Genomic DNA, 13,045 nt, shown 5'->3' with positions numbered 1-13,045 from the left:
TTGATCAACTGCCTGTTAAATCTCTTAAAGTGGGGGGAGTCGTCACCTGCGCATGCGTCAGATGGCCATAGCGTGTCAAAGCATCTACCCATGAGCCTTTGTGTCTTTAGCATTATTGGATGATCAAATCACCTGTTTGAGCATTTCTTTTGCCCTTCAGCATATTTCCAGAAAAATAGAAAATAATTAACTGCCATGCAAGTCTGACATTCCTAAGTTCAATAAATCTATTAAAGTCGCAGGCAGCGTTAATACATATAGTCAGTATGGCTAAAATTTTATTTTATTTGTACTTTGAATATCACTACACCTTGTGGGTTTTGGCAGCTGCTATTAAAAAAATAAACAAAAATCCAAGGATACTTAGAAAGAACTCTTGTATGATTAAGGTATTGGAGGCATGAAGTATAAATAAAAAATACTGTATTTACTATATTAGAAGCACATCTTCGAAACACATAAAGCAAAAAATTGTGTTTATTGCATGCAAAATCATTGAAATATGTCTTATTTTAACCATAGACTTATCTTTGTCCTTCATATTTACAGTAAGCATATGTGCTTCTACTGTAATAGAGCAAATATGGTATTTAAATACATACTGTATATATTAACTGCAAGCAGTGATCAGAGTGGTTTCATGTAGCTATGGTTTAATAACTATGAATATAAATAGTTTGGTCATATATCTTGTCAGACAACAGAATTATAGCACCAGTTGCATGTCTCTATCTGTAACAGTACTTAAAATATTACAGTTCTACATATTATTAAGGTCACATGACCATATATAGTCATTTGATTCTTTGGTCATATCACATTGCCTTCATTATAGAACTGGTTGCAGAATATCTATTGCAGTGAGTAATACATTATAGTTATGCATATTAAGAAGGACGCATGAAAGTATTTATGCTAAGTAGGTAATTAATATGCACAAATGTCAGTCCTGAAGTAATCAGGATTACCAAAAGCACCTATGTACCTAGTTTCATTAAAATTTAATGAGCGGTACTCAAGTTATCTGTGGAGCAGATAAATCTGATGAATAGTACATGAGAAAAAGTGAAGATGCTTAAAATTAATATGCAAATTAGGTAATTAATATGCACATATTTCAACCAAAAATAATCAGGTGTGAGCATTATCCCAGAGCATTTATATACCAAGTTTGATATATCAATGTAACAGACACGCAAACATACACACAGATGCACAATCGCAAAGACTCACATTATATGCTACGCACACAGGAGTCAAAAAACATCTTTCAAAAAAAGATTGTATTACGATCAGATTTTCTGCAAGGTGAAATGTGTGACAGACTGGTGTCTGCATGGGACATTACCTGTCCATTTTGACCTCTATGACCTGTCCTAGTTTACATGTGCAATAATTCTTATCATTCTAGTTAATAATTAAAATTATTTATAAATCTCATAAATTCCTGTCATGCATTGACCACATTATTTAAGGTGTGGGTCAATAGATCACTCGTACCCTTTTTTTGTCTTTCAATCTACTGTAACAGTATTTGAAACTTAATTAATTTTTATTCATAATTTTTGTTTTATTTTGTCAGTGTAGAATTAAAATATCATACAATACAATACATAAAGTAATCTAACTGGCATTGTTAACATTTTGTATATACTTAAGTTTGGTCAAAAAAACAGAATAAACAAGTCATTTTTAATGACACAGTTGCAATTACGAACAAGTGCAATTTCAGCAGAGCCTGGAGTGTTCTCCTAATGTCACAGAAGGAACTAATCAAATGAAGGTATCCGAAAACAATTCAAGTAGCAGTTTTCAAGAAGATTAGTCAACAATAGAATTTTTTTTACCAAAAATATTTACTAAAAATAAAAGAGATTGAAGAACTTATCATGAAATGAACAAATCTGACAGAGATCCACCAAATGTACCTACAAACCAAGTATCAAAGCAACTGAGATGGTAGTTTTTAAGAAGAAGTAAAAAATAACATTTGTTACCAAAAATAAAAATGAACAAAGGTATTATATTTATGTTCGTGTTCACACGTAAGCAAGTCTAATTTCAGCCTTATTTTCGCATAAGAAACCACCTTGTTGTTCCTCCGATAACAATTGATTTGTTATCTGAGGTTATTCGTTGTACGATATCTGGATGACCCGCGGTCCATAGAGGGACTGTGATTATATCCACTATACTTCCTTCCAGTTTATTACGAAGTTCGAAAAGTAGTTATACTAACCATTCAATTTGTAAACGACTAGGATTTGCATCAAAGCAACGTCGGCAGAGCAGTGACGCTCTGAAAATAAGACCATGAAATGTGCCTCTTTTCGGTGAATTATACGGACGACTTTCTGTTTGCATGTGGACATGGACAGAAATCTCCGAAAACATTAACGCCTCTATGATCCATAAACCGGGGTACAAAAATCAGACGAGGGTTAGTTTCCGAGGTTTCCGTTTCCCGCAATTTCACTATAAAGTTCCTGGGCGGTGACTGTTCCAAAAAAAGCAATTATCATAAATACGTACTATTTTTTTTTTTAAGTTCCGAGTCGGAGATACTAGTAATTACCATTCACTCACCTTTTGCATCAAACGAACGTTAGTTGTACACTAAAGCTCTGAAAATGAGAATGTACCGTCGAAGTTTGATTTTTGTTGGGGAAAATAACACTAAGACCGAGGAGAGAAGTCTTACATCTCGTTCGAAAAGTTGCAACTCAAAAAGTTTGGAGGCACTCTTTCCGGGCGCGAACTAATAAAACGAAAATGCTATATTCGCGCAAACTGACACTGGATGCCAGATTAACTGTTCGAACTTAAAATGGCTCGAACATGCCAATTAGCGACACAGTCGGGTTTTCCCCATCATTTGCGTCAATTCTAAAAATACTGAGAAATTTTCCTACTTTGGTGGTGGACCCCTCAGCTTTACGGACGAAAAACTGTCCAAAGTTTCATTTCTACGAAATCCCCGAGTACCGGGCAACGCGACGGTAACAACAGTCATATGTGCACAACATCAGGCGCACGACCAGCAGGCAATTGTGTAAGTAGAATAATGGTATTAACGTAATTCGACCAACGAGCGATATGTAAGTATAACCATAGACCTTAGAAGGTCTATGGTATAACAATGGTGCTAATGTAATTCGACCAACGAGCGATTCCGTGAGTATGACAATGGAGCCAACTATAACTCAATGTCCACAAAACTATATGCTCATTTGCGTGACACCTTGAATTTCTAATAACATATTCGCAAAAATCATGACCCGTCTCCGATATTTATATGTAAATTTGAAAAAAATGATTTACTCCGGTCTGTCATATGTGGGAAATGAACAGGGACCAGAAGAAAAACAAAATAATATTGTACGTAAATACCGGTAATCAAATTTTCAGCTTTAGAAAAGTTGGCAGCTAGCCAATAATGAGAATAGAAGCCATGTTTATGGGTGTAAAGCAACACAATAAATAAACAAATTGCATAATTGAGTGTTTTACTGTGATACATGATACAACCAAAATTAGCAGTTGCCAAACTACGCATATCTGAACGACGTTTTTTTTCTTTGATGCACCGCAAAATTGACTACTTTGTTATTTAAACATAAATAAACAGATATCGCGTTAACAACGCTGTGTCGCCACCCACGAAAACATAGTCATATACCAGAGACTAGAAGGGTTGTACAAACCCGTTTGTTTACATAATCATACCGACCAGAAAATCCGTGGAAAAAATAAATTTCATCTAGTATTACTTGCTAGGCAAAGTAGCTTGTCACCAGGGGTGGGAAAGCTCCGACGGCTGAAATGCAAATTTTTTAACACAAAAATGCAGAAATGGTAAAAAAACTGGGTTAGATAACGCAGATCGAAACCACCAGCGCCAAGATAAAGAGGCTGATTTCGGCTGAGGGTGCCATCGCGCTACCGCTTGGTGCACGGTGGTGCGGGCTGGGTCCATGAACACTGTCTGACCTGTCTTCACTGGTCCCAACCTGTAGCGACCCTCCTCCATAGATTGGAGGTCTCTCAAGTAGTAGTTAATGAAGATCTCCAAAACCCCGCTCAAAGCACCTGTTCAAGGGAGGCACCAGACATCAAGGCCAAAGAGTTGGCTACCCCGCACACTTTGTGTGCCATCACCTAATGTCACTCCAAACTGGTCGCTGAAGATGCCGTTAAAGTGTACGCTTCCACGACCGTATCGACAATCCACCGTGAAATGGTGATATTCAAGGCAGGACAGTATTGCTTGCCCCGCCCATAACAGACAGACAAACATGTGCTTCTCGCTACCAACTGAGTCTCAACTCAGAGCTCGGACAGGACATAGAATCCGTTCCTGGCAGTTCTCCATGCCTACTATGTTAGTAAGGCGTGGGATGACGATCGGTTCAGGATTATGTTCTGGGATTTGATTCTTGGCAAGATAGCTTATCTGAGTCTTCAAAACAACTTGCAAGTTGCCTCTATCTCTGAACACTGCCTACCTGACGCCAGAGCCAAGAGAAAAAAACTGTTTTTATAGTGACATATTTCATGTCCACCTCTCTCATAGGCTTGAAGGGGGGGTTGTCATAGCGCCGCCAGGACCAACAAGTCCCAGTCTGAAGGATTTGTTAGCCCTTTGGTGCACGGCCTCTTCGAGCAGAATGACAGTTGTTGCATAACCGAACTCGAGGCCAGTTTCAGTTCAGCAGATTCTGATAAGACTGGGAACAAAACTGACCGATATCCAAGAGTTGTTGTTATAGATTTTTCTTGATGAAATAAATACAAGCACAATCTCGCTACCTCGCTAATAGAGGGACTGAGATGATCAATCTCCCTTCCAATACACCAATCAATGTAGAATCTCCATCTGGACTCATACAAACGTCTGTAGCCATCTGCCAAAGCAAAGAACTTGGACAACTCTACAGAAAAGCTTTGCGCTTGCACAAGTTTATCGAAAGCCTCCATGCGTGAAGATGGAATAATGTGGGGCTCATCCAGAGAGTGCCATCTGGCTGGGACAACAGATCCGGAAGATCCAGCAACTCCAATAGGGACTCGAATAGAAGGTCCAGCAACATTGGGAACCAGACTTTACTGGCCAATTGGGCACCACCAGTGTCAGAAGGCAGGTGGGCTTGAGTCGCACTTTCTCCAACACTTGGTGCACTAGTTGGAAGGGTGGAAAGGCATAAGCATTCATGTGACTCCTAGAGATCGATAGAGTGTCCGTTGCAAAGGCGCTCATCCCCGGGAGAAGTGACACATAAGTCGGGAGCTTGGTATTCTGGTGATTAGCAGATCTATCCGGGGGCCGCCCCAGAGACGAAAAAAGCAATCCGCCACCCACTGGATCTGCCACTCTGTGTTCTGAAACTGAATTTGTCGCGAGAGGTTGTCCTTGGTGCTGCTGTGTATCCCTGGAAGTTGGTGAGCCGTTAGCTCCACTTGGTTCTCCAGGCACCAAAGGAGGATTTCCTCTGTTAGCTTCCACAACATGGGGGAATGCGCCTTGTTAATGTACGATGCTACTGAGGTGTTGTCTGATTGAAGCAGGACTCTGTGGTGGTGTGCGACCTCCTGAAAATTTTCAGAGACAGTAGGACGGTCTGCAACTCCAGCCAATTGATGTGGCGGCCCACATATGTGGCCAGCCACGTACCTTGGACTTGAAGGTCCATCAGATGGCCGCCCCACCCTTGGAGCAACGCATCTGTAATGGGAGTCACTGAGGAAGCCATTGGATGTAGGGGCACTCCCCTTTCCAAGTTCCCGGCATCCTTTCACCAAGGGACAGCCTCCAGAACTTGGTCCGACAATTGAACCCTGAACATCAAATTCCACATATGGGCAGTGTGGTTGAGTAAGCACCTATGAATCGGACGAGACCGGAGAGCTGCTGACGGAACTAGACAATGAACTGAAGTTATTTTGCCAATAAGACACATCAGTTCGCGAATAGAAGCCAATCCCGTCGGCAGGAGTTGGCTGGCCAGCTCCACAAGGGAGTTGCACCGTGCCTGAGCGGAGCGGACAAGCCCTTGCTCTGTGTCTAACTACCGTACTTCCGCGAGTATAAGCCCACCCTCTGTTTTTAGACATTTGACAGGTTGAGGGTATCCTTGAGTATAGGCCCAGGGTGTTTTACCGGGAGTCAACAAAATTTATTACAAATATGCATGCGAACGTACGGAACATGGTTCGCCGAGGCACCTTTTCTATTCTGTTATTTACTCAGGATGAACCCCGATGTTGCAATACTGAAGTAATCCATATGTTATTTGAGTAGTAGTTTTAGAAACGCCAAAAATGTGATCGTCAAGTCGTGAAACCTGGGCATTGAACATCGTTTTACTTTTCCGAATAATCCATTGAGACTTTCATGAATGGAATGTGAACGAGCAAACTATTCTTCGACATGACTTGCTGGCGACCGTGAAAAGTTTGAATACTTCCTCCACCCTCAGTTTATCATTCAAAAATTGCAAATCAACATCTTTAGGGAAAAAAATCACCGCATTTTAACATCGCGGTAATTCACTTCTGCATTGCGTTGAAAAAATGATGTCAATAATCGGAAAACTTCGTCTGTACGACACAGCATTTTGATTGGTTAACGAAAGACGTGACCCGTTAGGTTAAAAGAAGTTGTTCAGGTCAAATCAAGATGAAAAACACCATGGCGGCTTTGTATCGAGAATTTGCATTCCACAACGAAGAGAATGATAAAGATCTTGCTTTTGAATGTTTTCCCACAGACCCTACGCATTTTTGTATCGTAAATTCAGACGGTATGTAAACCATATTGTAATAAAATGTGTGTATTTTTATGAACATGTTTGTTTCTTCATTGTAAAAGTGTTGTGGAAATCAAAAAGACGTAATATTTCTCCGAGACCGGCGCTGTGAACAAAAAATGTAATTTGGATAATTTTTCGTGGTTGGGAAGATGGTTACAATTTTAACCCCCCAAAAAATTTTCATTTCTGAGGTGGTCCTCGAGTATAAGCCCACCCCCTAATTTTCCCGATTTTACATGTTCAGGCCCCTGGGCTTATACTCGGGGAAGTACAGTAGGTTACGAGGCATTATGAGGATGAACTTGCGAATATTTATTAAAAAGCTCAACTCATGGAGGAGCATTTGCATTAATCGCATGTTTACCTCCCTGTTGTATGAGTTCAGATAAACTGACGACCATTGGAGCACCTAGGTCACCTGTTTTAACACCCTGGTGAAGACGTACAGCGCCATGCACAAACCGGCTGCAAGAGTGGTGAATGGGAATGTGGAAATATGCGTCGCTCAAATCCAGTAACGCCAGTCAATCGCCCGAGTGCACTGACAGAAGCACCGTAGCCGGTACCCTCCACAAACCCATTTGGCTGACTGAGGTCTAAGACAGGACGCATCTTTCGAACTCTTGGGGACGAGGAAGATATGGGAATAGAACCCTGAGTCTAAATTAGGGTTCTCCACTAGGCATACCGCCTTTTCTTCAGAAGGCTGGCTACTTCCTACCGGATCGTCTTGACCTTGACCTCGTCCCTCGGTAGAAGATCAAAGGGAGGATGAAGAGTCAGTAGGAGGAGACAGGCGAGGAATCTGATACCCCCCCCCCCCGAGTCACTACTGTGAGCGTCCAGGTGTCAGAAACTGTCCTACGCAAAGTAGGTGTGTGTTGCTTGAGGCGCGATCCAGAGATTCAACAAAAACAGGGGAGTCTGGGGCCCATAATGAAAAGCCCTTACCGTGATGTAGAAACTGCTATTGTCGAACGTGTTTTGTAATCTGCCTCTTTTGTTATGCAAGACACCCAGTGAAAAAATATCCCTGTGAACTGGGCTGGAAACAAAAGAGAATTGAGACGGGATGGCCTCGACCACCTGATCACCCTGGGGGTGACTCCTTAGGCGGGGCCTTTTTCTTAGAGAATGTTACTCTAGTGTGTTCCTTTTGGATCCTGGTATATTCTCTAATAGTTACCGTTGCGGCTGTAATTAAGCCTAAATTAAGTAATAAATGAAATTTATTATTTCCAAGGATTTTCTTGTAGGTGACAAGACAAAATGTTTTATGTGGTTATAGATTTCTTACACAAATCTAAACATGAATGTAGTACACTAAACTCTCAGATAATTTTTGTCTGTAAAACTATCCATAAGCGTGCGTCGTACACCACCACCGGATAAAAAGATTTCCTGATCCATGCCTTCTGTTGTGCCCTTTTTGAGATCGTTCCATCTTGCCTGGAAGTATTAATGCGGTGTGGCGAACGTGTTCCAGTGAACAAGATAGTACAGGAATGTTATATACCATCTAAGTTTATTCTGGGTGGCATTTGATAGAATATACCAGTAATGTATGTGGAAGAACACTCACGAATAGTTTGACCTTGTTGAATTTCACTTCTGAAAAAGGATATTAATACACACCAAACAAATGTGATTACACCCCTATAAAAAATCACTATGAAACCATTGCCGCCAATTTCACATTGTCGATTTTATAACACGGGTTGTAAAATAATAGGCACTCAGCAGAATCTTCAAGTAATTGATGAATTTCTTGATTCTATTGACCCAGCACTGTTAAAAAACGTCAATGTATTTTTTTTAATAAATCTCATTTTTCCTGGATACCGTTTTATTTTACGTAAAATTTTAAAAACTAGGGAACCACCGATATTAGTAATTGTTTACTTTGGCGTCTTACAGTGTACGGTAACAATATTGTCTATCGTGTCAACAACAACAACAAAAAAACTAGTGCAACTAGTTTGGCAACTTTGGTAATTTTGGTTGTATGGTGGGGAAAATCTATTTTTTTTACTCTAGGTTTTGGGTGAAGTTGTTGTCTGGACATATATATATATATATTTTAGAGCACTTTGATTTCTCAGCTAAATAGTGCAGAAATATTTTCAATATTCAAAAAAATTTATGTAAAATATTTATGAATAGTTTAAAAATTTGAAATGATGGTTGAAAACAACTTTACCAGTCACAGTATATTAATGGATGCATGGCAATAAGTTGGCCAATGATTCAAAGACTCGTGAGTAATGGAAATTAACAAATTGGTTTCTATAGTCAATGAAAACATAATCTTTGGATTTTAATAAAAGGTGAGGGAAATTAATGAAATATTTACCCCAGAAAACCCTCACAGTCTTTGTAGGTTTTCTTCAATCACTGGCCAATTTACAAAATTAAATGTGTATGCGAACAATATTATACTGTGCTTTCAGAAAAATCATTTACATATTTAATAACCAATTTATAAACATATTTACCGAACATTTCAGTCATATCCAATTGAGGCAACTGGATAGGCTATAATAATTTGATGGCCCATCAATTGACCAAAATTAAGAAAGAAGTTTTCTTTGTGGCTATTCACTGGTACATACCCATATTTGCATCAAGCAAGTACAGATATGTCAGCATGTTCTCAAAATTTATACTAGCCAATCAGTGTAAAAATATATTGTACGGTAGTTATTTCATTTGTGAAAATTTTTGTTTATTTTAAAAAAAATATATATAATTAGTTTTCGTTTGTTTATTTTTAATTTATTTTATATTCTTGTGTGCCAAGCACACAATGGGAATCTTTGCGGTTACCCTGTCTTCGTGTCATGTGTGTATGCCTGTATGTATTATTATCTCAAAAACCCATCTTTATTTTTCAATGTAACTTGAAATATGGATGATGTGGAACAATTTGAAGACCCGATTAGTTTGGGGTAAAAAGATATTTATATCAATTACCTAATTAGCAGAATAATTAGTCAAGAACTAATCATTGCACTAAAATGGAATTTAGTAGATATATGCTCTTTGACCTGATAAGTTTGGGGTTAAAATCTGTGCATATTAATCATCTAATTTGCATAATAGTCAACTTTCAGCTTTTATACTGAACTTCATGCATAGGTATCTGGGAACAATACTCAACCCAGCTCAGTTTTTGATTGAAATCTGTCAATATATATTACATTATTATCTACTTCACATAAATAATTGTAATTTTATTTTCACAGATATCTTAACTAGTTATCATATTTCGATTATTAAGGCATGACTATATCACATGACCATATATGGTCATGCAACCTCATTAATATGCATAATTAGAATTATTGCAAAAGCAACTATATAATGCAGGCATTAAACAGGGGACATAATTAAAATATTGAATGCCATATATACTGGTATATATACCGCATCAATATGTATAACTCATATTTCAAGTGCATGTGTAGGTAGGAACATGCAACCTATAATAAGTGCATCGAACAAGATATACTGTAAAACATGTCTTTTTCGCGAGCATGTCGTTTTATCGAATTTAGCATAAAAACTGATTTGCTTATTTAAGATGTCGCTAATGATTTCATTATAATTTCAAAATGGCCGCCAAACAACGTCTTTTTCTTCACACACACATTGTAAACAACACAGAAAACGTAAAAATCTGTAGCGCTTCCTTATTATACTTGACAGTTTTTCTTTGTTTTCATGGAGGTGAAACTGTGCATTTGTTTTGTCAGGCGACAGACAAGTATTGTGAAAACAGGAAATCAACAAAGGCAAGAGAGATTTGCTAAATTAACATTTCGCTATTAAGTCATTTTACCACAATTCGCTAAAATTGCATGTCACTTTTTTAACATGTTTTACAGTATAACACAACAAATATCCGTATATATTCTTGGTGCCTCATTATTAAGCATAACGCCAAGATCTCAAACACTGTTGCAGATGGGCATATGCTACTAATTATGTCTAATATATCAGATGTACATATATGTGGTCATGCGATTTCATTAATAGGTATAATTCTAATATCTATAGCACAATTGAGGACTGACAACCAATGCTATAAGGAAAGCATTGGACAAGAGATGCTACGATACAGATGACCATTTTTGGTCATGTGATCATATTAATTTGCATAATTTTATCTCATGCACTGTTGCATACATAGACGTGCAGTGAGTGAGATATTTAAGGTACGTACCAGACAATTATGACAGAATAACATATTCATAGTCAGTCAGTCTCATAAAACTTATATACACACAAAATACTAACCAAGATATAAAATTGTCCTTGCACTTTTTGTCTCTTCAGGCACATTCATGCCAACACCAGCTGAATCAGATTTGAAAATCAACAAAAATGAACCTGGACCCCTTTATTTCTTACTTGGTGGCATTATCAAGTAACATTGGTAAAGGTAATACACAGTGGCTTAGATTCAAATTTACAAGTACAAAATATATTTGTCATCCAAGCATTGTACAATGGCAGCTTAACCAACCATCAGACCATTCACCTTAACCTAAGGTGGGATAGCATTACCTACAAGTACACAGACATTTCTCATCTGAGCATTGTAATATGGCAGCTTAACCAACCATCAGACCATTCACCTTAACCTAAGGTGGGATAGCATTACCTACAAGTACACAGACATTTCTCATCTGAGCATTGTAATATGGCAGCTTAACCAACCATCAGACCATTCACCTTAACCTGAGGTGAGATAGCAGTACCTACAAATACAGAGACATTTCTCATCTGAGCATTGTAATATGGCAGGTTAACCAACCATCAGACCATTCACCTTAACCTGAGGTGGGATAGCATTACCTACAAGTACACAGACATTTCTCATCTAAGCATTGTACTATGGCAGCTTAACCAACCATCAGACCATTCACCTTAACCTGAGGTGGGATAGTATTACCTACAAGTACAGAGACATTTCTCATTTAAGCATTGTACTATGGCAGCTTAACCAACCATCAGACAATTCACCTTAACCTGAGGTGAGATAGCATTACCTACAAATACAGAGACATTTCTCATCTAAGCATTGTACTATGGCAGCTTAACCAACCATCAGACAATTCACCTTAACCTGGGGTGGGATAGCATTACCTACAAATACAGAGACATTTCTCATCAAAGCATTGTACTATGGCAGCTTAACCAACCATCAGACCATTCACCTTAACCTGAGGTGGGATAGCATTACCTACAAGTACAGAGACATTTCTCATCTGAACATTGTACTATGGCAGCTTAACCAACCATCAGACAATTCACCTTAACCTGAGGTGGGATAGCATTACCTACAAATACAGAGACATTTCTCATCTAAGCATTGTACTATGGCAGCTTAACCAACCATCAGACAATTCACCTTAACCTGGGGTGGGATAGCATTATCTACAAATACAGAGACATTTCTCATCTAAGCATTGTACCATGGCAGCTTAACCAACCATCAGACAATTCACCTTAACCTGAGGTGAGATAGCATTACCTACAAATACAGAGACATTTCTCATCTAAGCATTGTACCATGGCAGCTTAACCAACCATCAGACAATTCACCTTAACCTGAGGTGAGATAGCATTACCTACAAATACAGAGACATTTCTCATCTAAGCATTGTACTATGGCAGCTTAACCAACCATCAGACAATTCACCTTAACCTGAGGTGGGATAGCATTACCTACAAGTACAGAGACATTTCTCATCAAAGCATTGTACTATGGCAGCTTAACCAACCATCAGACCATTCACCTTAACCTGAGGTGGGATAGCATTACCTACAAGTACAGAGACATTTCTCATCTGAACATTGTAATATGGTAGCTTAACCAACCATCAAACCATTCACCTTAACCTGAGGTGGGATAGCATTACCTACAAGTACACAGACATTTCTCATCTAAGCATTGTACAATGGCAGCTTAACCAACCATCAGGCCATTCAACTTAACCTGAGGTGAGATAGCATTACCTACAAGTACAGAGACATTTCTCATCTAAGCATTGTACTATGGCAGCTTAACCAACCATCAGACCATTCAACTTAACCTGAGGTGAGATAGCATTACCTACAAGTACAGAGACATTTCTCATCTGAGCATTGTACTATGGCAGCTTAACCAACCATCAGACCATTAACCTTAACCTGAGGTGAGATAGCATTACCTACAAATACAGAGACAT

The 13,045-nt window shown here is 38.7% G+C and overlaps 1 protein-coding gene across 1 annotated transcript in view; it reads left to right on the top strand.

Annotated features, from left to right (window-relative positions):
• Window positions 1-2,968: 2,968 nt before the first annotated feature.
• LOC146750425 (uncharacterized) overlaps window positions 2,969-13,045 on the top strand; it is a 29,014-nt gene continuing 18,937 nt past the window's right edge. The window contains exons 1-2 of the mRNA XM_085504639.1: window positions 2,969-3,052; window positions 11,148-11,253. Coding sequence (XP_085360765.1) covers window positions 11,196-11,253 — 58 coding nt within the window. The 5' untranslated portion in view covers window positions 2,969-3,052; window positions 11,148-11,195. The remainder of the gene's footprint in view (window positions 3,053-11,147; window positions 11,254-13,045) is intronic.

The sequence above is a fragment of the Saccoglossus kowalevskii genome, chromosome 1 (genome assembly GCF_978046115.1).
Source record: "Saccoglossus kowalevskii chromosome 1, keSacKowa6.1, whole genome shotgun sequence".
Lineage (NCBI taxonomy): Eukaryota > Metazoa > Hemichordata > Enteropneusta > Harrimaniidae > Saccoglossus > Saccoglossus kowalevskii.
Note: the sequence above shows the minus strand (reverse complement) of the source record. Positions and strands in the feature narration are given on the sequence as shown.